The sequence below is a fragment of the Cryptomeria japonica genome, chromosome 2, assembly GCF_030272615.1.
Source record: "Cryptomeria japonica chromosome 2, Sugi_1.0, whole genome shotgun sequence".
NCBI lineage: Eukaryota > Viridiplantae > Streptophyta > Pinopsida > Cupressales > Cupressaceae > Cryptomeria > Cryptomeria japonica.
In genome coordinates this window covers 119,290,842-119,317,340 of record NC_081406.1, presented here as the reverse complement: position 1 = coordinate 119,317,340, position 26,499 = coordinate 119,290,842, and the positions used below count along the sequence as shown (strand labels likewise).

Below are 26,499 nucleotides of genomic sequence, written 5' to 3'. Positions count from 1 at the left end.
GATTCATCATCAAGATGAGAAAAAGAGTTCAAAGGAGATGAAAGATGACATGTTGCAGATCTAGGCTAAATATAAAAATGAGAGAGGAGAGACAGAGAAAAAGAGTACAAGGATTGAGATAGGGAATAAAAAATAAATAATTCAAAAGACTCACAATAAGGGAAACCCGACCAATCTTAATCGTGACGATGAATGGAGCCTCAATCCTTCTTGGCAACCTTTTCTTGATACTCTAAGAGGGCCCCTTCATTAGCTTCCTTTTCCTCTTTTCCTTCATTTTTTCCTCTCTCTAGTTTCCTTACATTTCATTTTTGTTAAGATGTATATAAATCTTTTGGTCATTTCATTTTAGTTTGTTAAAGTTTGGTTGTGTGAATTTATCATCAAATTATTATATAGGTCAATGATATCAAGTTTCCAAAATCTATAGTATATTATTATAGATGTAAAATACTCAATACAATCTAATTCAGAAGCATCTGTAATAATATTACATTATTGTTAAAATGTAATGTTATTAAGGGTCTTATCCTTTTAACATCTATATATTATTTTGATTAAAGATTATCCAATTTTATATATTATATATTTTATTAACATTATCTCATTTGCAATAATTATAGTCTGATCATTATTAGATTATTGATTATTAGTTTGTGCCTTTTTAAGGCATAGACTAATGTTTTCATTCACTTCTTTGCAATTTGTAGACAACTTGGAAACTTAATGCTATTAGATTTCCACAATCCATGCTATAATATTCTTGATGCTTATGGATTAGATTGTGTGAAAAAAGAGTTCACACTCTTTTCAAATCACACTCTGTGATTCATCATCAAGATGAGAAAAGAGTTCAAAGGAGATAAAAGATGACAAGTTGCAAATCTAGGCTAAATATAAAGATGGGAGAGGGGAGAGAGAAAAAGAGAGCACAAGGATTGAGGTAGGGAATAAAAAATAAATAAATCAAAAGACTCTCAATAATGGAAACCTAGAAAAAAAAGGGTACAAACCCCCCTAAAAAAATTTATATTAAGTATCAAGAGACCAAAATAAGGAGAGTTTATACAAAAACGATGGTGGGAGGCAAAGCCTCAACCATTAACCTGTGGGATTATCCGACTGAACAAAGACAACCTCCTACAAGAAAAAAGAGTTACGAGAGAGAGTATATATAGTGAACCATATACATCAACTAGAGGCTACTGGACACCTATTGCAGAATCTCATCCTGGTTTTCCATCCATGTTGTCCATCCTTGTGGCCCTTCCATCCACACCACCTTCTTCCACTCCAAGACCTGGGTAAACATTTCGAGCTTATCAAAGTAAGGCAGTATCAATGATATATACACACATATAAACCAATATATATAAATAAAGAAAAATGAAAAAATAACCGAAAGCAAAATAAACTAATACTAAAAAAATTGCAATGAATAAAATAGACCAATATAAAAAGACAATAAAACAATGAAAGAGACAAAAAGTTGAAAGTAAAGTAAAAGCAAGGGGAGGAAAACAACAAAGAACTAAAACCAAGCAAGGCCAAGAAGAAGCGACAAAAGGACACGGGAGAAAGGAGAGGAAAAAAGAAAGGAAACCTCTCTCTTTTGGTCATTTCATTTTTGGCACGATAACTTTTGTAGAAAAGTCACCCACGGCGAAACAAATTAAAGTCACAACCATGACCGACCATATGAAAACAAAGAGAGTAATACGTGCAAAGTATAGCATAGCAATACACCATCAACGGGTCAATTACGTCTTGAATAAATTATTAGAAAAATGTATTGGGAGGCAACCATTGCGTATGATTATGGTTTGCCGCGGTTTCCTTCATCCAAGGCCCCTAATTTCTCGCTTCTATTATTTGAAACTGCAATTCCAAGCCCATTTCTCCAACCTGTTTTGGAAATCACAGCTATGACTCTGCATCAACTTCCACATTTCCCCCCTTTCTTCATCGCATGTCTCCTCCTTTTATTCACACGAGTCACTCATCTCTCTGGACACTTTTTCTGTGGTGGATATGATTTTCAGCATCCTTTCGGATTTAAGGATAGTGGCTGGGGGGACTTAAGCCTTCAGCTCGAGTGTGATTATGGTGATTATGGTGATGGATGGCCAAAGCCTGTACTTGATATCAGTGGTAAGAAATACTACATTCTGCTTCCTAAATTCTACGACTTCTTTAGATCCAACCATACAATGGGGGGTACCATGACAATAATCGACAAGGAGCTAAGAGATAATTGCGATCCATCTTCCAATAACTACACGGAATTAAGGTCCAGCTCTCAATTTCACATTGCCCATACACATATAAACATTAGCCTAGGGGGCAACTGCGAACCAGGGTGGATAGACTTGCCCAATCAAACAACTGGATTGATGTGTAACTCTGATTGGCACTACAATTTGACAGCAGACATTAGTTGGGCTGAAGTATGTAAAGTACAAGTTGTATTACCAGTCAATAAGTCAGAAGGACCTGTAGATGACCATCATATCATAGATGGAGGTTTCCCAATTGAATGGAATGTCAGCGAAGCTTGTAGAGATTGCCAGTTAAGTCACGGGTTTTGTGGTTATAACAGCAGTTCGAGGCGGTTTCATTGCAAGTGCCCCTGGGACAACCTATATCCTGACAGATGCCCCGCAGGTAAAATTATTGCTTCCTGTTTCACCAAATTAATATACAAATCGTGAAATTTTGATCTTTGTAAGATGAACAGAGTGAGTAGAATCTCTAAATTAGTTTATCTAAACTTAATATTGTGATTCGATTTTCTTGAAATTTGAAGTAGAAACTATAACTAATGGAGTTTGTGAATGAATCGTTGCAGAAAAGCCCAAGAATAAGACTACCATTGCTCTACCTCTAGGTGAGTATATATATGCGTTGTCTTTACAACGCTTAAGTTTTATATAAATTTCTATGGACCCAACAATTAAATGTGTTTCTCCTCTAAAATCAATCTCAGAATAAACCAGTAAGAAGTCAATTTTTCTGCAATTGTTCTACAGGTTTCTCCATTGGAGGCGTTGCCCTGGTAGCAGCAGTAATACTGCTGCTAATTTATCTGAAGAAGAGGCCGTATCCCAGGCGGGGCCTTTCTGGAAATCTCGGAGATTATGAAAAAAACGAATTGAAGGCATATCCGCACCAGTTTGTTAATTTGTCCATATTTTCTTATGAAGAACTTAAATGGGCAACAAATTTCTTCAACGAGAAAAACAAAGTTGGAGATGGAGGGTTTGGGTCGGTGTATTTCGGCAAGCTTGAAGACGGACGAACTGTAGCAGTAAAGAAGCTTTATCAGCAAAACTGGAAGAGCGTCGAGCAATTCATTAACGAGGTACAGATCTTATCCTGTCTTAAACATCCAAATCTTGTGGATCTTTATGGGTGTAGCAGTCCAGGGAGTCCATTTCTGCTGCTGGTTTATGAATTCATGGGCAATGGGACCTTGGCCGATCATCTTCACGGGAGTCGAAGAGCCCCAAAAGGTTTGCCTTGGGAAACACGTTTAAACATTGCCGTAGAAACTGCTCAGGCTTTGGCGTTCCTTCATGGCTTACATCCGCCCATATTACACAGAGATGTCAAATCTACCAACATTCTTCTAGATGAAAATTTCGGGGCAAAAGTTGCAGATTTGGGGCTTTCCAGGCTCTTCCCTGAAAATTTCTCGCACATCACAACTACGCCGCAAGGTACGCCAGGCTATATAGACCCAGATTATCATGAATGCTTTCAACTCACAGATAAGTCTGATGTTTACAGCTTTGGGGTTGTTTTGGTGGAAATTATCTCTGCTAAAGTTGCTGTCGATACAAGCCGAAATAGAAATGAAATCATCCTCGCTGCTATGGCATCAGACAAAATTAGAAGGGGAGTTTTGGATGAAATTTTGGATCCAGATTTGCAGATTGGAATGGAGGAGGAGGTAAAGCTTGTAGTTTGTGCAGTTGCCGAATTGGCGTTCAGATGCCTGGCAACAGACAGGGATGTTCGACCAGACATGAAGGAGGTTGCAACTCGTCTTGAGGAGATAAGACAGCATCAACGAAGTTTGGCTTATTGACCAAAGAATCCACTGGTTATTTAGATATTAAGGGGGTAAATTTTGTAACTTTTGATGTATCAAGTCATTTTATGTTTATATATATATAATGGTTACAGTTTTGCTGGTAATATTAAGTTTACTTAGGATTAAGATTTGAAGTTTTGATTGATTAGTTTTGTTTTAGTATTCAACTGGTATTATATTTGTCATGTTCTAAATTATTAAACTGTATAATTATTATAGCATAATGATAATATCGTTTTTTTAATTAAAAAATAAATTATAAGTTGAATTGAGTAAGGACAAGATGTACCTTTCATAAACATCAACTATTGAATAGTAATTTTATGTTTCATTCAATAGAAAAAAAAGTGGTAAATAATTTTCTTATGTTTATTGGACAAAATTTATCTTTGATTGTTAAATCATTTGATGTTTAAGAATAAATAACAAAATGATGACATGGTTTTATTTTGACATCATATTAAATATTGTGTAAAGTTGGACTTATTCCTTGTTTGTCACCATACTCCATTTATATTTATTTCCATGCATTCGACCTTATCTTATTTGTATCTATACATATTTCTACACATTAACCATTTATTATGCAAATGAAAGCATTCACTTCCATACATTTGACCTTGACCTAAATATGAGCTCTTTTCTATCTTAAGTCATTTACATTTAATGTGCATGATCAACCCTACACCTCAAGATCTAATCTAATAATTTAAATTTGAATTTCAAATATTATCGATACTCACATATTACATTAACCATTATAAGGTACCTTAGTATAAATTTGCATAATTTCTTGTCAAGCCATTAGATATGCATTCATTTATTGTCTTGTATGTGTATTTACCTCATACATATATTACAAATAATAATCAATATAAGTACCTTTTGATTTATAGCAGTTAGTAAAAACAATATAACAATCATTAAAGTCATCTAAAGTAGTTGCATTGCTTGAAATTATTGTCTTATATCATGTTCACAATTATAAATGATAGTTTAAACAAGGAGATCAACCTAGGAGAAGATGACTTTTATGGTCTAGAGTTCTCTCCAACAATTTTAAATATTGCCAACATTTAACAATTAGCAAAATGTAGAAATCATAGTGAACTAGGGAGCAAAAGTGGACATCTCACTACGTCATATCTAAGTTGCATAACAGCGTTGTGCTATGTAAAAATAATTTACAACCATGGAATCAACCTACATAGAACTTAAATATGATGATGATATTGAGACATTTATCACATCAAGATTCAATTTTAGTCTCAAGACAAATAGATTTTAGTGGTCCGTCATATTATATTCTTCAACATTATTCCTAACAATAAAATTCTAAATTTATTATATTAATTTTTTATTAATAAATTATTAATTCTAATTAATAATTTAAACTAATTTTCCCTGCATCAATATTAACAATATTTAAACTTAATATTATACAGATTAAAAATTAATAAAAAATATTAAAATTTAAAAGCTAATAGAATTTAGAATTTCAATTTAAACTTGTATGTAGATAGCACGTGTATTAGTTGTACAATTTACTTTTGCTTTGTGTGGGGGATTCTTTTCCCCTCCCATTTTCAAAATTTGTTCTGAAGGGAAACAAATTCGATGACAGTTTAGCAGGCCCTGCCTTGCTTTTCTAAGTTCTCGATAACCTAAATTACAACCGCTCGTTGTAATGATTCTCACGCCACTGTTGTCCATTTCCCTTTCAATTATAATTCAAAGTGAATAAACTTTCACTTATAATTTACTTTAGTGATTTTGAATTATAAGTAAAAGCGTATTCACTATTCACTTTGAATCATAATAAAACATATAAAATTTATGTAATGCATAAAATTTATTATACTATAAAGTACTTATATAAAATATAATATATTTAAATATTATATAATACATAGAAAATATATTTTAATTTATATTAAATATAGATTATATAATTATTTATGAATTATGTAATATTATAATTTAAATTTTAAATTATAAAATTAAATATAGAAGTATATTAAAAATTTAAAAATAAAATACATTACTAAAATAAAAATATATATTAAACATATTTTAATAAATTTATTTAACAAAATATAAACGAATATATAAAATTTAAAATATAATAATAAATAAAAATATAAAAAATATAATATAAATAAAATACATTTAAAAAAATATATACAAATATATACAAAATTTAACAAAAATATAAATAATTTCTTTTAAAGGGGCAGCGTAATTCCTTTTAACAGCAAAGCGGAGGGCACACTCTTCGAAGCCGCAGAGTTGCACGGACGGGAGAGAGGATTGCACGATGCTGCAGGAAGTGGCAGGCACAGAAGGCACGGACCGAGGAAGCACGGCTATCCAGGCGGTGCAAATTTTCCCCTGGATAGCCAGTGCCTTCGCCCAATGCGGGACCCACGCCGAAAATGGCGCACAAGCGTCCAAAATCATACGAACGTTTTCTCTCAACTTGACTTCGTATCACTCACGCAAGTAGCCGAGATTTCCCCTGATCTTCCCAACTGTATTTAGATAATTTATTCCGTACTCCCCCATCAATAGCATTCGGTAGCCGTAGCGTTATATCTAATTTTAGGTATCTAATATCGGATTTCAATGATATTTTAAGTAGTTTCTGCATGTGACTTAACTGTTTATAGCTATTGTTTCGGCTTCTCGATAGTAACAATACATATTGTCGAATCTATTATGTGCACGAGGGTAAAAAGGTGGTCGTTTTAAACTGTCACCCAATGCATGAACTTTTTTACACCAAAACCCATTCACTTTCTAATTCAAAAAGAGATTATAATTGACCCAATTACAAATTAAAAAGGCGCCTAATTCAAATTTTTAAGTCATTTAGGACTGCTCGCTTAATAAGCTATAATATTGAATATAGTTTTAAGTTTGGCAATTAAATATTGAACATTCTATTTTATGTTCATCGTCGGCCATGTTGATCTTTGCCTTGGCATTGGCGAAAGGGCATTTTTTAGCCATATTTTAATTATTCTTGAAGCATTTTGTGGATTATTTTTCCGTACGGTTACCTTCTCGCCCTCCTCTCTAGACGTCTGCATTCTCTACTTCTCGTCGTCAAGTGACATTTTCTCCAGATTGCAGGGAAAATAGCCATATCCTTTCCACCTTGCAATTAGATCTATGAGTTAATAGACCAAAATTGTTTGAACCCAATGAGTCATAGTCATTTGTAATAGCAATGCAATTCCTTAGGTATGCTAACCCAACCATTTATAGTCTTTTGAAAATTCATGGAGATTAATTGAATGTGTGAGAACATAATGACGTGGAAAGATACATGCATGTGTGCATGCATGCACAAGGAATGCACATATATGTACACATGCAATGTGTCAAGAGACACCACTTGCATGCATAGTAAAAAATGTGAATGATTAAAATGAATCTTGATGAAGTATGTAAATATATATGATTATAGTTGAGGTACATGCAAACATTCATGTATGTGCAAGGGATGCACCTACATGCACATATGTATTGTGTCAGGAGGTACCCAATTGCATGCATAATTAATAATGAGATACATTAGTATAAAACATCTAGAGAGCAATAACTCTCAAGAAACCCTATGCATACTAGGGCGACATCTCTATCTAGAGGGTTAGGAAGGAATCCTAGCTAGAGGAGAGAAGTGAGACTATGACCAATTGAAAATAGTAATTTACCAATTCGTATAAAAGGACTTATCTATATAGTAAGAAATATAATTAAGTTGAAACCCTACATTGACTAAATGAGAATTTCATCCAATTGAGTCTTGTGTGACATATATATACTGGTTAAAAAAATGCAGTGTAGCACGTCATAGTGGCTAAGTCCACCAAGTGAAGTCAACTAGAACTTGAGTAATGTTATATCAAGTCGAGCGGAGTGGTGAACAATGACTACGTGTTAAATTTTATTTATATTTATATAAAACCTTGGGCAAGGTAGTGCAGTGTTTAGCATGTGCCAACTGGTCCTCTAGATCTAGATACACTTCCTAGTCAAAAGGTCATACTAGTTAGGAGGTACCTATAGTGTGTGATAGACTAGAGTCATGTAAGTTCTAAACACTAGATTCTGATGGCAATAAGAACCAGTCCTATGTTTGTGCCCTTGTGAAGGGTAGGGCCACTTCCATAAGGAAGGTGAGTGGGGGACCGCTAGGTTTTTTGTTCGAGGTAAGCACCTTGATGATGCTCTGCCTCTTGCAGAATAAGTCGAAGCTTGCACGAGATTCTATATTGGAAAGAAAACATCTCTAAACTCTTAACCTTCTCATGTACTTTTTACATGATGATTATGTACAAGATAATGTGCAAGTTATTTTCTATATTTATATAATTTCATTTTGTTGATTCTTATGATTACATTTCATCTCTTGATTCAAATTAGTTATAAAGTTTTTTTAAAATTTTGATTCATAGGAAGATGTCAATTCTTTTTATGCAAACGAAATTTAATATTTTTCCTTTTGTTTTATTTATGAATTAGTTATCATGTTACATTCATGCTTTAGGCGATAAAATCAATTAGATGTGCACCTTTCCCTACCTCATCTTTATGTGTTGAAATGGTGCCTATATTCAAGCCCTTTCCATAAGCATACATAAGAAAAGTCTTCTATAAAATTAGGATTTTCTAAAATTAGAGCTAAGGATATTGCTTTCTTGACTTTGTCAAAGGCTTCTCTTCCCTCAAGGGTCCATTTGAACACTTTATCTTTCATCAATATGAATGTAATATGATGTATTAGTCCTACATAGTTTGAAATTAACCTACCCAAAATATTAATCTTTTTGAGAAACAATTGGACTAATTTCTTGTTCACTAGAAGAGATAATTTAAAAATTACCTTTACCTTATTAAGGTCAATGGCTATACCTTCTTAAGATGCCACATGTCCAAGGAGTTTACATTGTGAGACTCTTAAGACATCTTTCTTGGGATTCAAGAATAAATCTTGAATTCCAGGCATTTTTTGAACGCCTACTCTAAATGTTCAATATGATCTTTTTCTTTTGGATAAAACTACAAGATTCATTAAGATAAATTAAAATTATTTTATTTATTAGCTCTCGACAATCCAAATGGCATTCTTGCAAAAGTGAATTCGTTGCATCTAGTGGTGAAAGCTATCTTGTATTGGTCATCTTCCTTCACCCAAACTTGATTATAATCGTAGAACCCATCCAAAAAGAATAATTTTTTTGAGTTGGCCATTGTTTGTAGTATCCACTCAATTGAAGGGAGTTGGCAATGATCCTTTAGAAAATAATCTATTTAGATTTCTAAAATCACCACATAGACATATATCTCTCCATTCTTCTTTCTAAGTGACAATAGATTTGACACACATGTTAAATGCTTGATGGGAAATATGATTTCTAATTCAATTAACTTGGTGAGTTTTTGTTTCATGAGAGATTCAAAGTTAAGATTGATTGGCCTCTAGTTTTGTTGGATTGGCTTTCAATTTGGTGAAAGTTTTATTGTATGCGAAATTATTTCATTATTATATCCTTTTAGCTCATAATAACTCTAGACCATGTAACTTGATCATATTTAGAACAAAGATAAATAAGCCTATTTATTTCTACTCGAGTAAATACCTTCCTAGTCTTAACTTTGTATCTAGGAAATGCTTAGAACATGACATTTTTAATCTAAGGATCTCCCTAGTTCATTTTTAAATACCATCAACATTTAACAACTACTAAAATGTAGACATCATAGTGAATTACAAGCCAAAATACACAAATAAGTAAACCATACCTGAATTACATGATAGATTTGTATTTTGCAATTATAATTTATAATTATGAAATCAACATAAATAGAAATTAAAGACTATAATAATGTGGAAACATTTATCTCCCAACAAAAACCCAAAACAAATAGATTATAGTTTATCATCATATTAAATTTTTCAACATTATTCTTTAAAAAAAACTCCAATTTCAAAAGTCTGTAAACAAATTCCAAAACAATTTAGCAGGCCCTGGCAGGCCTCATAGATGAGTTCCTTGAAAACCTGACGCAGGAAGCTTCCTTCTATTCAACAGCAGAAGGTTCCGCTAGTTGTAATTATTTTCTCGCCATGAAAGTGGATATTGTCCATTGTCGTGTCGACGATGTCGCTTAGTGCGTGACCCACGCTGCAGTCAAAGTCGAGCATAAATTTCCAAAATCACAATGACTTTATGTCGCCATGGGCAAGTGCAACAACAATTTCCATCTCACAAGCACGGAGTCATGCAGCTTGACTTGACTTCATTTTGGTAGGGGCAATCGATCCGGCATGTAGGTAGCAGAGGTTTCCTCCGATCTTCCTAACTTCATGTCACAATTTCATGACTTATATTTCGCACTCCTCCCATCAAGTGCCATTATAAGGGAAGTGCCATTAGAAGGATAACCACATGGAGATTCAGCACAACAGTCTAGTAAAAGCACAAAGTCTGCAGGCACACAAGTCTAGTGAGGATCTTAACAGAGTAGTTTTTGCCATCCAATATGAGGGCATGAGTCTAGAGGCTGAAGCCTCTTCGGCTAAGAGCCAAGGACTGAGGGGTATCCATTTTGTCAAATTCATCCAGGACACAATCCCAACCTCATCCCTTATAATGTCGTAGTCTTGCACTCAGCAAGACTTGATCCCTAGTGGACTCATTTGGAACCATTCAACTTCACCAGTAGACCAAGGACCCATTGATGAGGCATTGTATTTTTAAATCAACTACTAAGTAATGTGTGATGTCTTGTAGAGAGATAATATACTACTTGATTATATTCAATAGTAGTTAATAGTATTTGTTCTTTAATATCTATAAAAATATAGATTAGTAGTTGTGACTTTAAGTTTTTATTGTTGATCATGAGTATGTATCATTGAATTAAATATATATTTTAGATCTAAAAAGCAATAAATCATGTCATCTCTCATTGACACACCAGTAAAATATGACTTAGTGCACAACTACTACTCTAAATCTTTTCTGAGACCTTTTTAAACACCTATATAAAAAACATATTGAAGTACATCGTATTTGATGTGGACACGAGAAGTTAGTTATAAGTCGAAGACTTGCCAAGCATTTTGTTGTAAAAAAAGGAGTGATTTGAAATTATCACATAGGATAATGGTAGGTGCAAAATTAGGATGCTCAACTATTGGATCCTCTCCATATAAAGATTAAAGTTAAAGATTTTTTTCACCTTAGATTTGAGATAGAGTTTATAATAGAGATGGATGTTGTGGCAATTGATGTCATAAAGAATTAACAAGTCTTGGAAAGTTGAAGTCAATTGATGTGTGATTGTGTTTGAAGATGTATTAAAATGTGTCTTGAAAATATATGTTGATTGTTAAATATTTTTATATTTATGAATGAGAATTCACTCATAATTCTTTTAAAAGTCAAATTCTCTTTGATAGAAATGTGATGCTTTATTATTTCATCATGTAATGATGTGATGATATATAAACATTCTAGAATGTTAATTTTGGATAACACAACCCTTTATACATTAATTTAAACTTTTAGACTTTATGTCAACAAGAAATAGTGAGATCTTAAGATTTTTAGCTTCGAAAAATAAAAAATAAAAGAAAGTTATTGTCCATGATCTAATATTTAACGATAAATTATAACCTTATTCAAAATAAATAAATTTTTAAAAATTAAAGTGAACAAATACTAAAACAAAAATTAAAAAATATATAAGAGAAAAAACGATATGCTATCAAGCATTGAATAAACCTTGGTGTGCTCATACATACTTGAATTATTTTATTTTTTTTGGAGATAAAATTTGAATATTCAATTATGATCCATACTATGTTGTGGGCACTGGCTATGCAGTAATTTAAAACCCATGCCATGCCTATTTCTATTCCTCCTATGTATTCCTCCCTCTACATATACGTATTAGACCTTGGGGATAATGAATCCCTTCATCCTCTGTACGTGTCAGTCCCATCTGTTGAGAATATGTGCTCTGTGACTCTGTGTCATGCCTTGTCGTGCCATGAAAAAGGCCACAGTCTCTCCCTCCCCGCGGGTGAAAATCATGAATTATTAGTCTTTTTTCTACTAAACTATATTTTAAAATTTAAGATTAATCTAAAAAACTCTTAGATTTTCAAGTAAATGAAAGTGTAAATGATCAATTATAATGTTAAGAATTTATAAAATAATATAATTAGATTAATAAAAACTATACAATTATATTCTAATAAATTTTCAAATAATTTTATAAAAATGCAAATATTGAATTATAATAATTTTCAAATAATTTGAATTAATGAAAACTATTAAATTATAAATTAATAAATTTAATAAATAATATAGTAATAACATTAAAATATTATAAATTTAATTAATAAAGTAATTAAATTAGTTTAATTTATTAAATTAAAAATTATAAAGTTATTATGAAAATACTAAAATTAATAAATATTTTTAATTGGAAATATAATGATTCTATTTATTAGGCACCTTGTCCAACTAAAAATATAGGAATACCAATAGAAAATCATAAATTATTAATTTTTTTCTACTAATCTATATTTTAAAATCTGAGAATAATTTTAAAAATTCTTAACTTTTCAAGTGAATGGTGTAAATGATATAATGTTAAGAGTCTATAAAATAATATAATTATATTAATAAAAAACTATACAATTATATTCCAATAAATTTTAAAAATAATAAAATGAAAATAATATAAATTATAAATTTAATTAATTAAAAAATATTAACACAAATTTAAAATATTTATTATTTATTATAAAAATAATAAAAAAATTAGATGGAAATTAAGAGTTCTATTTGTAGGGTCGTTATCCAATTAAAAATAAATAGATACTAAAATAAAATCATTAATTGTCAGTATCATATATTGCATGTATATAAAATTTCATATTTTCTTAATACGAGATCAATAAATTATTTAAATAGAATTTCCAATATTCAATTTTTTCCTATAATCTCCTATAGTTATAGACTTTTTCCAACTATTTATCTCTCGCCTCCTCTTTCATGAAGGATGAAAGGAAAAGAAAGGAAAAGAGAAAGGGACAATTTTATGGAACATAGAATGAATTTAGAATACAAACTTCTAGATTATATTATTTAACAAGCTTAACATATTTCCATATTACAGTTTAAATTTCATATGGAGTAGAGAATAAAGTCATCTTCCTTATATTATAAACTAATTTTCCCTTTTGAAATTGATAAAAAGATTGAATTATAATATCGTTATTTTGTAGTATTTCAATCATTGTTATTGATCTATATTTAATGAGCAATGTTTCACAAAAACCCATCTTTAATGAGAATGAATGGTCCACTTAGCACTCATCACATCTAGGTGATGCTCATAAGGTTGAAGCAATGAGACTTTGTAGGAGGTTGCCCATATCAATACTACTCCAACTCAAGTGCATTTAACAATGGAATTTGCCTCCAAATAAAGCCCACTTAGCTTGCAATAATATGGTTACATGAGGTTGAATTGGAATAGTACTAGGATGAGTGACATTCCACAAAGTCTCAATTCTTCACTTGTGCTATGAGAATTGTAGATAGGAAAAAATGCAATAAAACATGTTGAATACACATGAGGATTCAATTTTAGAGATGTTTCTTTAATCCACTCGACATAGATGTGGATTTGTATGGAGGGAGGGCTTGATAAAATACCCTTCGATGTAACCCCTTAGAAAATTATATATATGGTCAATTCGTATCTAGACCCTTAGATTAAACATGTAGGTGTAACACCCTTTGCGGTAGTCTCTTCCCCTCCTATTCACATGTTACCATGCTAGAAGATAAAACATATTAATTCATGTTATGTTTTTATAGTCAAAGAAAGTCGTATGAAGTTTTTCTTATTGGTACATAGAAATCAATATTATCTTTCTAGGAAATATAATATGCATCATATTTTGTTATTTTATAATTAATATATAAAAATCATTATTAAAAATAATGAATTAGATCCTAAATCTCTAAAAAATACATCAAAATTTTATTAGTTCCCTTTTCAATAAGTAATGAAAATTAATTAATTTGGATTTATGCATTAAAGTATAATATTAAATTATAAATCTAAACTTCATTATTCACAACTAAAAATAAAATAAATAAAATATCTAATAAATACAGGTCATTGTCATGTCAATGTTGTCACATGTATACTTTAACCTAATGTGGGACTCATGGCATGCTCGTTGGATTAGAAAGGTTGGTCATGCATTCCACTTGGCAAGATTTCTAGATTTTACAAGATTGATGATAAAAAAATTACATCGTCGAATCTAAAAATATTATGAAGTTGATATTATGGACTATAAGTTTTTTCTGTTTTTAATTTGTCACGAACTTCTAAAAAATGGTCTTATTAATTGTAATTATTGTGGCACTAGAAGCTACAATTTGTACTTCACATCCATGTAAAGGAGAGGACTCAAGAATTGCTCATCTTAACTTTACATGTCTTAAGTTCTTTAAATGTCAAATGTTCATAAAAAAAATACTATACCTTCATATGTGAGTTAAGAGATTAAAGCTATTGTTTGACATTCTACATCTAAATGATACATAGCCATTTTAGTTGCATCTTTCTTGACTTGTTAAAAATGCCTCCAAGAATTTTAGAATGAAATTTGTGCATCACAATATGGATTAGTAATTGCCTCGTGTGCCACCATGTGATTGACCTTGTTTCTTTGATGTAACTTGTGAAATGAATATTTTTTGTGAAAGGTTGAAGTACAAATAAAATGATTTCTACTATTTAACATTATAATTAGTGAATAAAAGTATATAAATAAAGAATAGAACTATAAAAATAACGGGTCATTAATACACCATATGATAGTAGTTATTGAAGCATGCTCATTTGTTGGATCTTTTTGTCTAGTCTTACAACTTGAATTTCCTTTATTTTTGCAATTGGAATTGAGATGAGCACATGTTGACTAAGGCATGTAGCAACACAAGTCTTTCTAGCTTTGTATCACAACTTGTGAAGAAGCCTAGTAAGGATCAAGTCGCACTAAGTGCAATACCTCAACAACAAAGGGATGAGGCTAGAATTGTACCTCACACCGCTTTGAAAGAATGGATACCACTCAATCTTTGACTCATAGTTGAAGATGTTTCAACTTAATACTCTTGTTTCCATTTAAAAAAGCTAATAAATTTTATGGATTTAAGATAAAACCCTCCAAAAAAAGAAAGAAATGAACATAATCAATCCAAAATCATCCATAATAAATTCGATAGATATAACAATTGTTTTATTCAAGAACATTTGATTTATGTGATTTCTTCACCATTGCATTTAGAGATCCTATTGACCTCGCCATGATATTGAAAACCATATTTTTCATCACACTCTTTTGTAAGCATTTTGTAAGCATTTGATAGATATCATTTGATATATGTGATCTCCTCACCCATTGTATTTAGAGATCCTAATGACCTTGCCATGAGAATGAAAATCTTTTTTTTTTTCTTTCGATAGATGTAAAAATCGTTGATAGTCGGGGACATTATGTGATTTCTTCACCAATTGCATTTAGAGATCCTATCGGTCTTGCCACGGCCATAAAATGTGTTATTACTAATTCTTTAGGGGAAAAATAATGAATATTCCTTATACGGACAAGGAAGATAAGTTTGAAAATCAATGGTGTCCCATTTCCATTCTTGTGCATACATCCCCGTTCAAGAAATTTACACCCCCGTAGGGAATCATTTTTATTGTTCTCAGATGTCCGGAAGGTTTGTGGAAATGAATTCGCACCCCAATACACGACGATAATTCAATTCCGATGGCTAATAGTCAGTCTTCCATTCCAGCTTACGTCAGTTTCACAATATCATGTTTTCCTTCGTTCTCTTCCATTCACATTTTTCCCCTAGTTAAAGTTCGCTTGATGTTTGTCCATTTATTTGATCCTGAATCTCTCCCATTGTCCCAACGTTGCTGCAATGGAAGTTCTATATTCTCTGCCTCACAATGCTCGCTATTTTTTGTCCTCCGATTTCTTTGTCTCTTCAAGCTGCAACCGTTTTCTGTTTATGTTCTTCACAATTCTAATATCACTGCTGTCCACTCTCTGTGATGGAGCATGTGACGAACCTTTCACATGTGGGATTTATAGTTTTCATTATCCTTTTGGAAGGAAGAACAGCGGCTGCGGTGATCCTGCGCTTCAGCTCGTCTGTGATAAGTACTATGGTATGCCTCTGATTAATATTAGTTGACACCAATACTACATACTGGAACCCCGAATCTAATTTGAAGGGAACACTAGTAATACCATTACGATCATTGATAATAACCTGTGGAGAAGTCCACGCGACCTATCGTTGAGTAATAACACAGCGCAGTGTTGGAAGTTGAAGTCCAACGGACTTCTTCTTTGTTTGCCGCCAAAACTCTTGGCTGTTCATATTCTCTTTTTGTAAGTTCTTTAAGAGCTGATTGTAATTCATTTCTGAAGGTTAATTGCTGGAGCTGATTGCAGCTGTGTAGATGTAAACCAGATTGGTGATTAATAGATTGATTCCCCTGCTTCAAGTGTGGATGTAGGCAATTGTCGAACCATGATAAATCTGTGTGTCTCTTTGTTTGTGTTGTGTGTTGTTAATTCTATTTATCTGCTGTTTTCAATTCGATTTTTCATCCTAACAATTGGTATCAGAGCGAGGTTAGATCGTTGTTTAGATTTTGGTGTTTGAATTTCCAGAATCATGGAAGAATCGAAGATAGAGAAGTTCTCCGGTCAAAGCTTCAGATTATGGAAAGTGCAGATGGAGTCTTTGCTAATAAAGCAAGACCTTTCACTCGCGCTTCAAGGGAAAGAAAAGAAACAAGCTGAGATGACTGATGAAGATTGGGAAAAATTGGACTAGAAGGCGAGAGCGACAATTTTTCTCTCGCCGTCCAATAATGTTCTCTTGAATGTCACAGGTGATGCAACAACAAAAGAAGTATGGGATAGACTCTCAGCCATGTATGAAATGGCATCGACTGCAAATAAAGTTTTTATTATGAAGCGCTTGTACAAACTGAAAATGAAGGAAGGTTGTGCTATGGCAAACCACATCAATGAATTCAATACATTGACTAGTCAAGCGACTTCGGTGGGGATGACACAAGATGATGAAAGCAAGGTTGTTTTATTATTATGTTCTTTACCAAGCAACTGGGATGGTGTTGTAATAGCAGTTAGCACATCTATATCGGGTAAAAATAAGTTAGTTTTTAATGATGTAGCAGCTACTCTTCTCAGCGGGGATTTGAGAAGAAAGAATGACAAACCTTCATCCGGTGAAGCCTTAACGGTGGTCAGCACCGATAATAGAGGTAGAAGTCATAATAGAGGCAGAAATAATTACCATAAACATTCGAAATCAGCAAAGAGATCGAAGTCTAGAAACAGAAATGGTGAATGTTGGTTTTGTGGCAAAGCTAGTCATGTGAAAAAGGATTGCAGAAATTTCAAAAAAGCACAAGAGAGAGTGCGAGATAGCGAAGCAAATATAATTTATGATAAAGATGATAGTGTTTTAATCCTTTCAACAACCGACACTACTCCGGATTCATGGGTGCTTGATTCCGGTGCCTCCTATCATGCTACCTCATGTCTTGAAGCATTCATTAACTACCATGAAGGTCATTTGGCAATGTTTTCTTAGGAGATAACAAAGCTTGTGAAATTACAGGTAAAGGGGATGTATTGCTGCCATTAGAAGGTGGTAAAACATGGCTGCTCAAAGACGTTCACCATGTCCCAAAATTGAAGCGGAATTTGATATCCGTTGGATAGCTCTTTGGTCAAGGTCTTAATGTTAATTTTCTCCCGGATACATGGAAAGTAACACATGGTACCATGCTGATTGCAAATGGTAATAAAGTGGAAAGTCTATACATATTTAAGACTCATGGTGAAGTGGGAGTTGCAATGGTGATTGAGGACAACAAAGCAGATCTTTGACATCAAAGACTTGGGTAGATTAGCAAGAAAGGTCTCCATGTTATGCATACAAGAAATCAGCTACTAGGCCTCAAGCTTGTTGACTTAGCTTTTTGTGAACATTGCGTCTATGGCAAACAAAAGAGAGTCAGTTTTTTGAAAGGCAGACGTGACACAAAGACAACACTGTTGGAGCTTGTATACTTGGATGTTTTTGGACCAACCGAGGTAACCTCCATTGGAGGAGCTAACTATTTTGTAGCATTTCTTGATGATTGTACAAGAAAAGTATGGATTTATATGCTATTTAGGAAATCTGAAGTATTTTCAAAATTTAAAATTTTCAAGGCTTTAGTTGAAAATCAGATTGGGCATAGAATTAAATGCTTACAAACCGATAACGGTTGGAATTTTGTTCACATGAATTTGATAATTTTTGTGTTGATAATGGGATTAGAAGAATCAAGGTTGTTCCTTTCACTCCTCAAGAAAATGGTGCAGCCGAGAGGATGAATAGAACAATTTTTGAAAAGGCACGATGTATGTTATCTAATGCACGTTTAGGCAAAGAATTTTGGGCAGAAGCGTGTAACACAACAATATATTTAATCAACCGAAGTCCATCATCTAAATTGGATTTTGGTATTCTGGAAGAGGAATGGAAAGTGAAGAGGATTTCATATTGGCATCTTCATGTGTTTGGATGCGAAGCCTTCTCGCATATACCCAAGGAAAAGCGAACGAAATTGGATCCAAAGTCGCTGAAATGTATCTTTGTGGGGTACGGAGAAGAGCAGTTTGGTTTCAAATTGTGGGATCCACTTCACAAAATGATTGTTCGCAGCAGGGATGTAGTTTTCCATGAAACCTCATTTCCCGCACTACAAGATTCAAATAAATCAGAGACACAATTTGTCCCTATGTCTCTATTTTAGAATTCGACTACTAGTGCTCTACCTCCGGTCTCTCATTTAGTGGGAGCTCCTATGACATCTACATCTGTTGAATACAATTCTCAGTCTGAGAATGATGAAGTGAGTGTTGAAAATGTTTGGTCTTCATTTAAATCAGAATTTGGGGGTCTGCAAAATAGAGCATATCCTCCCCAAAATACCACTGATGTTGGAGGAAACTTGGAAAATCATTATTGCGGTGATGTTGGCTCACATTATTTGGCTGGGCAACCCACATGGTGGTACACAACTCCACTGCATCCTGCACATTATGGCTCACGCACCCCACACCATGCAGCTTCCTCCACTCCTCCGCAGGCTACTTGCTCCCTCTCCCATGAGCTTCTTGCAACCTCCACGCACATCCCTTGCGATCTTCCTCATGAGTCTCCCACAGTCTTCTCCCCACTCCCACAGGCTCCCTGCAGTCCACTCCATGGGGTCCCCACAGAATCCACCTTCGCAGTCCCACCGTCGAGTCTTCCTCCAGTGCAGACTGTGGAGGATGCCACCACGGCTCCCCACTCACTGCACTCCTGATAACCCAAGGTCATGGACAATGCATTCTGTCACTCGGCTCCCTATACACACACAGAACATAGGCAGTGCAAAATACTGCTGCAAGTTCCTCCTCCCGTGACGTGCCTGCATTAAACAAGGATAAAAATCCACAGGATTTCGCATACCCTGATTATAGGAAAACAAACAGGGATATTAGTAGGCAAATTAACAGAGGGAGTGATGTTAATGTACATAAACAGGGATTACAAAAATTGAATGACTCTACTACTGAAATAGAGAGTCAATTGAGGAAATCAACCAGACAGAGACGACCTCCTGCAAAGTTCTCCGATTATGATTTACTATTTTGCGAAGAGGCTAAACCTTGTTTGCTCATCTCTGATCAAACAGAGCCTGCAACATACAGAGAGGCTTGTAAAAATGCAGACCATGATAACTTGCACGCTGCAATGTGCGAAGAAATGGATGCACTAGTGAGAAATCAGACATGGGATTTGGTGCCACTTCTGCCTGACAGAAAGGCATTAAGAAATAAATGGGTGTATAAACTAAAAGATGAATCTGATGGTCACAAAAGATTTCGAGCAAGACTGGTTGTAAAGGGATATGCTTAGCAGCAAGACCTTGACTTCAAAGAAATTTTCTCGCCAGTAGATAAAATAACTACCATCCGAGCAGTATTGGGCTTAGTTGCAGCCTAGGATCTTGAACTTAAACAGCTTGATGTGAAGATGGCTTTTCTCCATGGCAACCTTGATGAGGAACTATTTATGCATCAGTCGGAAGGGTTCATTAAAAAGGGGCAGGAACACCTTTATTGCAGATTGAAACACAGTTTGTATGGGCTTAAGCAAGCCCCCCAGCAGGGGTATCTTAAATTTGACAAGTTCATGATTGATCAAAAGTTTACTCGCAACGAGTCTGATCCTTGTATCTATTACAAGAAGCTTCCTAATGGTGAATTTGTCATTCTTCTCCATTATGTGGATGATATGCTAGTGGTCGGCACAAGCATGAGGATTGTGAGTGAACTTAAGACTCATTTAGCAAAAGAATTTGCCATGAAAGATTTAGGGGCAGCAAAGAAGATCCTAGGAATGACTATTTTTCAAGATAGAAAAAAGAGAGAACTCAAACTATCTCAACAAGACTACATTAAAAAAGTCTTGGACAGATTTGGTATGGCGGATGCTAAGTCTGTTTGTGTACCTTTAGCCTCTCATTTTCAGTTGTCTTCTCGATTGTGTCCTAAAACACAAGAAAATAAGGAGTTTATGGATAAAATTCCATACAAATCTGCAGTTGGAAGCCTCATGTATGCTATGGTGTCTACTCGATCGGACATTGCTCATGCCGTGGGATTGGTGAGCAGATTTATGGCTAATCCGGGCAAACCACATTGGGAGGCGGTTAAGTATATCTTGAGGTATCTCAAAGGTGCTTCTGATTTTTGTTTATGGTTTGGAAAGGACAAGTCAGTTTTGTAAGGGTTTACCGATTCTGATTTTGCTGGTGACTTAGACAAAAGAAAGTCTACTTCTGGTAATGCTTTCACATTTCTTGGGGCAGTGATTAGTTAGGCTTCAAAATTGCAACATACAGTTTCTCAATCAACTGTGGAAGCATAATACATAGCTCTTTCTGAGGGAGCAAAAGAGATGGTATGGCTGCAACGCTTGTTCAGCGAGTTGAGTTTAAAGCAATCAGATTTTGTTTTGTTTTGTGATAACAATAGTGCAATTTTTACGAGTAAACATCAGACATCTCAGCCGCAGTCAAAACATGTTGATGTTCGCAGTCATTATGTTCACCATATGGTCGAAGAAGGCAAGTTTCATGTAGATAAGATCCATACCGACCTGAATCCAACTGATGTGCTCACTAAAGTGGTTAAGTGGGAGAAGTTCGATTTCTGTCGAGCTTCTCTCGGCCTTTCCAATAACTGATAGCAGAACTGAGTGGGGGAATCTACTTGTTGCAGCAATTCGTTGGCCTTCAATGGGAGATTGTTGGAAGTTGAAGTCCAACGGACTCCTTCCTTGTTTGCTGCCAAAACTCTTGGCTATTCATATTCTCTTTGCAATCTCTTTAAGAGCTGATTGTAATTCATTTCTGAAGGTTAAATGCTGGAGCTAATTGTACCTATGTAGATGTAAACCGGATTGGTGATTAATAGATTGATTCCTCTTCTTCAAGTGTGGATGTAGGCAATTGCCGAACCACGATAAATCTGTGTGTCTCTTTGTTTGTGTTGTGTGTTGTTAATTTTGTTTATCTGCTATTTTCAATTCGATTTTTCATCCTAACACACAGTTCTGGTCTGGCCGACAATTTCAAATAGTAGATTACTACAAAAATATGACTTTATGGGATTGCAACGATGGGTATCCCGATAACGCAACCAGTTTACAATGTAGCTATAATTGGTATTACATGCCCACTCCAAACTCGAGTTTTACTTCGTGGTATTGTGGATCAAAAGTTCAGCTACCATTGAGGATGAACCTAAAGGTTGATGCTGAAATGGAGTATGTTGAACGTAATTATACAGCAAGGGTTTGAAATAAGGTGGAATTTCAGCAAAGGTATGCGGCCATTTTGTGAGATAAATGTAACCACTAAGAACTGTGAGTGTCTGAATTCTCTTTCTAACATCAATTTTTTTTTTTTCAATGTCAAAAGAGTTGGAATCATTTTGCATATTTCATTTTACTAGTTTCATAGTGTTACCATTACTTACGAACATTAATGATTCTTATAATTCAGACGTTCTCAGTGAATCCGCCTTCACCGTTATTCTAGGTAAGCATTGCTTCCTTTTAACCATGCAAATTTTCTATAACAAAAATAATCGAGAAAGAATGTGCTTTTCTCTTAAACATCTACAAACTATCTTATGTGTATCTTCATTGTAAACCAGTTTGCTCTGTGGGAGGTGTTGCTCTCGCGACAGTGGTACTATTGCTTTTTATTTCTTACTGGAAAAAGAGAGAGCAAGATAACCCTCGGTCCATTTCCAAGGTAGAGATGTTCCTACACAAGTATGTCGATGAAATGCCGACCAGATATTCATATTCAAGGCTGCACAAGATCACCAACAACTTTTCAGATAAACTGGGTGAAGGAGGCTTTGGTGTGGTTTACAAAGGAAGGCTTCCAAGAGGAAAATTTGTGGTAGTTAAAATGCTTGATAGGTCAAGGCAAAGCGGGGCTCAGTTCATGAACGAAGTGGCAACCATCGAAATGATCCATCACGTTCATTTGGTTTGTTTGTTGGGGTATTGCTTTGAAGGACATACAAGTGCACTCGTCTATGAGTACATTTCAAATGGATCTCTCGACAAATTCATACTTGCAAGAAAAGAAGAAGATCAAATCCTTAATTGGGATCAGCTATATTCAATTGCTTTGGGGGCTGCTCCTGGAATTGCGTATCTTCATGATGAGTGTCACAGCCACATCATTCACTTTGACATCAAACTCCATAATTGTAGAATCTGAAACCCATAATTGTAGAATTTGAAACTACTATGTCTCCTCTAAGCATACTGATTAATCAAATTAAATAGAAAAGAACACACAATAACAACAATAAATATAGTAGAGGTAAAAATAATTGTAGCCAAACACAATTAATCTCAGAAATAAACACTACTCTGTTTTTATTGCAAACTCGGTTTTTCAAGAATGGATTCTTTATTGCAAAATAATTAGAAATTACATAGAGGTTGTGTATATAAAAAATTTGCAACCTAGAAGAATTAATAATAACTACAGTTCTAAATATATTCCTAGCATTGCATCGAAAGCTACCAATAAGAAAAACATTAAATAATTTTCCTAAATCTTCTCTGCATTATTTGCATAGAAAAATACTGAGTCTCTCAAACTAAAAACAAACTCATGCAAAAAAAGAAATCTAAAAATAGTCCTAAGGATTAATGCATGCTGGAGTACATGCTTTATTTGCATGAATAAACAAAAACTGATTTAAACTAGAAATAGCTTATGCATGGTTATGAATGGAAAGATTCATGTCCAAACTGGAGCTGCATGTTCAAGGAAGATCTCCACTTCAAACATCTACATACTCCCCCTTGATGCTGAGAGAGCTTACTATCTTATCTCATAGTATCAAGAATTGAGCTTTTGCAACTGCCTTGGTGAATATATCGGCTAGCTAATCTTGGGTGTTGATGTGCTTCAATTCAACGTCCTTCTTCTTCACCAAATCTCGTATGAAGTGATATTTCATATCAAAATGCTTTGTTTTTCTATGATGAACCAGATTCTTAGCTCACTTGATGGCACTCATATTGTCACAATTAATTACTGTAGGCTGAATTTGTTTTTCTCCAATTTCTTCCAAAACTTTTCTGAGCCAAAGAGCTTGTGTACCTGCTGAGGTAATTGCAACATACTCCGCTTTTGTAGAAGAGAGGGAAACAATAATTTTCTTTTTCGAGCTCCAGGTAATCAAACCAGAACCAAAAGAAAAACAATTTCTAGATGTAGATTTATGGTCATCCATACTACCTCCCCAATCTGAATCATTGAAGCCTACAAGATTGAACTTTTCAGAAACAAATGAAAATCTCATCCTTACTTTGATAAACCTCCATTCCTAAAAAATATTTCATCAGACCAAGATCTTTCATCTCAAATTCTTTCATCATAGCAGCTTTGAATTCATCTTTCGTCTTAGAACTACTACCCATGTACAAAAGATCATCAACATACAAACTTATGATGAGAATATCAATACCTTCTTGTTTGTAGTAAAGGGTAGGATCACTCTTTCTTCTCTGGAAGCCATTCTCCTGAAAGTATCCATCAATCCTGGCATACCATGCTCTTGGTGCTTGCTTGAGTCCATACAAAGCCTTCTTCAACCTATACACTTGATGCTCTTTTCCTTCCACTTCAAAACCTTGTGGCTGCTCTGCATATACTTCCTCTTCTAAGTACCCATTCAAGAAGGCACTTTTCACGTCCATATGATGTATGTTCCACTTCTTTTGAGATGCTAATGAAATCAACATTCTTATGGTCTCTTGTCTTGCTACTGGTGCAAATGTCTCTTCATAATCAATTCCATACTTCTGTGTGAAGCCTTTAGCAACTAATCTTGCCTTGTGTCTTTCAACACTCTCAACACTGTTAAACTTGGTCTTGTAGACCCATTTGGTGCCAATCCTTATTTTGTCATGTGGAAGTTCTGTTAACTCTCAAGTGTCATTCTTGTGAATGGAATCCATCTCTTCTTCCATGACTTTCACCCAAACCTCATTAGTACATGCATCTTCAAAACATGATGGTTCAAAATCAACCTTGGCTAATAAAGCAAACTTCACTATCTCAACTATTGGGTTTTCTTCATGTACTTGATTTCCACTCCTCTGGTAGATATCACTCAATCTCCTTACCTTCCTTGTAGAACTTGGAAAACAAGTTGAACTTGTACTTGGTACTAAAGAACTTGATGAAGGGCTACTTGGTGGAGTTAAACCACTGGATATAGAAACATTAGTTGGTTGCTCATGATCAATATCAACAATTATATCATCATTGAAAACATATTTTTGCTTCTCAACATGGCCTTTTTGATGACCATAAACTCCCCCTTCATCAAAAATCGCATCTCTTGAGACAATAAGCTTGTTAGTGAGGGGACTATACAATCTATAAGCCTTGCTTTTCTCACTATACCCAATAAAAATACATGAGTCACTCTTTGCATCTAACTTTTGTCTATTCTGGTCAGGTACATGCACATAAGCCAAACAACCAAAAACTTTGAAATGATTAACATTAGGCCTTTTTCCATACCAAGCTTCATAAGGAGTCATCTTTTCTAGTGCACTGGTGGGGCTACGGTTGAGGATGTACACTATTGTAGCAACTGCATCTCCCCAATAAGAATTGCTCAAACCCTTAGTTTGTAACATGCACCTTTCCATTTCAACCACAGTACGATTCTTTCTTTCAGCTACCCCATTCTGTTGAGGTGTGTATGCAGTTGTGAGTTGCCTCTTAATGCCATTTAGATCACAATAACTCTGGAAATCCTTTGAGAAAAATTCTCCTCCACGGTTAGTCCTTAAACACTTGATCTTGTATCCTTTCTCATTTTCCATAAGGGCTTTAAACTTCTTGAATGTATCTGGGGCTTCATCCTTGGCCTTCAAAAAATATACCCAACTATTTCGTGAGTAATCATCAATAAAAGTGACGAAATATGATGACTTACCCAAACTCTTAGTCTGCATAGGACCACATATATCTAAATGAACAAGCTAAATTGGGTGATGAGCCCTCCATGCATTTACCTTTGGAAACTTTTCTCTTGCATGCTTTCCTTTAGCACAACCTTCACAAACCTCTTTGTGTTCCTCAACCTTGGGCAAACTAGAAACTAATGCATGCGAGGTTAGAAAATTCAAACTATGAAAAGTTAAATACCCATACCTGAGTTGCCATAACCAACTTGAATCCTCATAAGCCATATTTGCCAAACTGCTATTATATCTACCAAACCTCAAGGGGAACATCCTATTTCTTGTCATAGGAACAACAATGATCACCCTATTACCCTTATTCTTATCATAGATTGTACATGTCTTATTCTCAAAGACTACTTTATAATTTTTCTCACATAGCTTCCCAACACTTAACAAATTTTGCTTCAATTGTGGAGTATAATAAATATCATGAATACTCTTTATACCTTCTTTTATTTGGACCTCCATAGCTCCTTTGGTAGCAACCTCCAATTATTTATCATCGCCAAGATGGATCTTGGATTTGTAACTTCCATCTTTTGTTGAGAACAACTTCTCATTCCCTCTCATATGGTTAGAGCATCCATAATCTAGGTATCAAATATCTTT

General features: G+C 34.3%; 2 protein-coding genes across 2 annotated transcripts; both read left to right on the top strand.

Moving 5' to 3' along the window:
- Window positions 1–1,817: 1,817 nt before the first annotated feature.
- LOC131049856 (LEAF RUST 10 DISEASE-RESISTANCE LOCUS RECEPTOR-LIKE PROTEIN KINASE-like 1.2) lies at window positions 1,818–4,172 on the top strand. The gene is made up of 3 exons (XM_057983938.2): window positions 1,818–2,664; window positions 2,849–2,887; window positions 3,030–4,172. The coding sequence occupies exons 1-3, from the start codon at window positions 1,926–1,928 to the stop codon at window positions 4,088–4,090; spliced, it is 1,839 nt and encodes a 612-aa protein (XP_057839921.2). The 5' UTR covers window positions 1,818–1,925; the 3' UTR covers window positions 4,091–4,172.
- An 18,491-nt stretch (window positions 4,173–22,663) lies between these two features.
- LOC131859444 (LEAF RUST 10 DISEASE-RESISTANCE LOCUS RECEPTOR-LIKE PROTEIN KINASE-like 2.4) lies at window positions 22,664–23,110 on the top strand. Its single transcript, XM_059213188.1, has one exon. It carries the CDS (start codon window positions 22,664–22,666, stop codon window positions 23,108–23,110), a length of 447 nt encoding a protein of 148 aa, XP_059069171.1.
- Window positions 23,111–26,499: the final 3,389 nt, after the last annotated feature.

Excerpts from the sequence above, each read along its gene's own strand:
- LOC131049856 (XM_057983938.2), top strand. The coding sequence starts at position 1,926 with ATGACTCTGCATCAACTTCCACATTTCCCCCCTTTCTTCATCGCATGT. Across the intron at positions 2,665-2,848 it reads TCCTGACAGATGCCCCGCAG|AAAAGCCCAAGAATAAGACT; the intron begins GTAAAATTATTG and ends GAATCGTTGCAG. Across the intron at positions 2,888-3,029 it reads TACCATTGCTCTACCTCTAG|GTTTCTCCATTGGAGGCGTT; the intron begins GTGAGTATATAT and ends ATTGTTCTACAG.
- LOC131859444 (XM_059213188.1), top strand. The coding sequence starts at position 22,664 with ATGCCGACCAGATATTCATATTCAAGGCTGCACAAGATCACCAACAAC.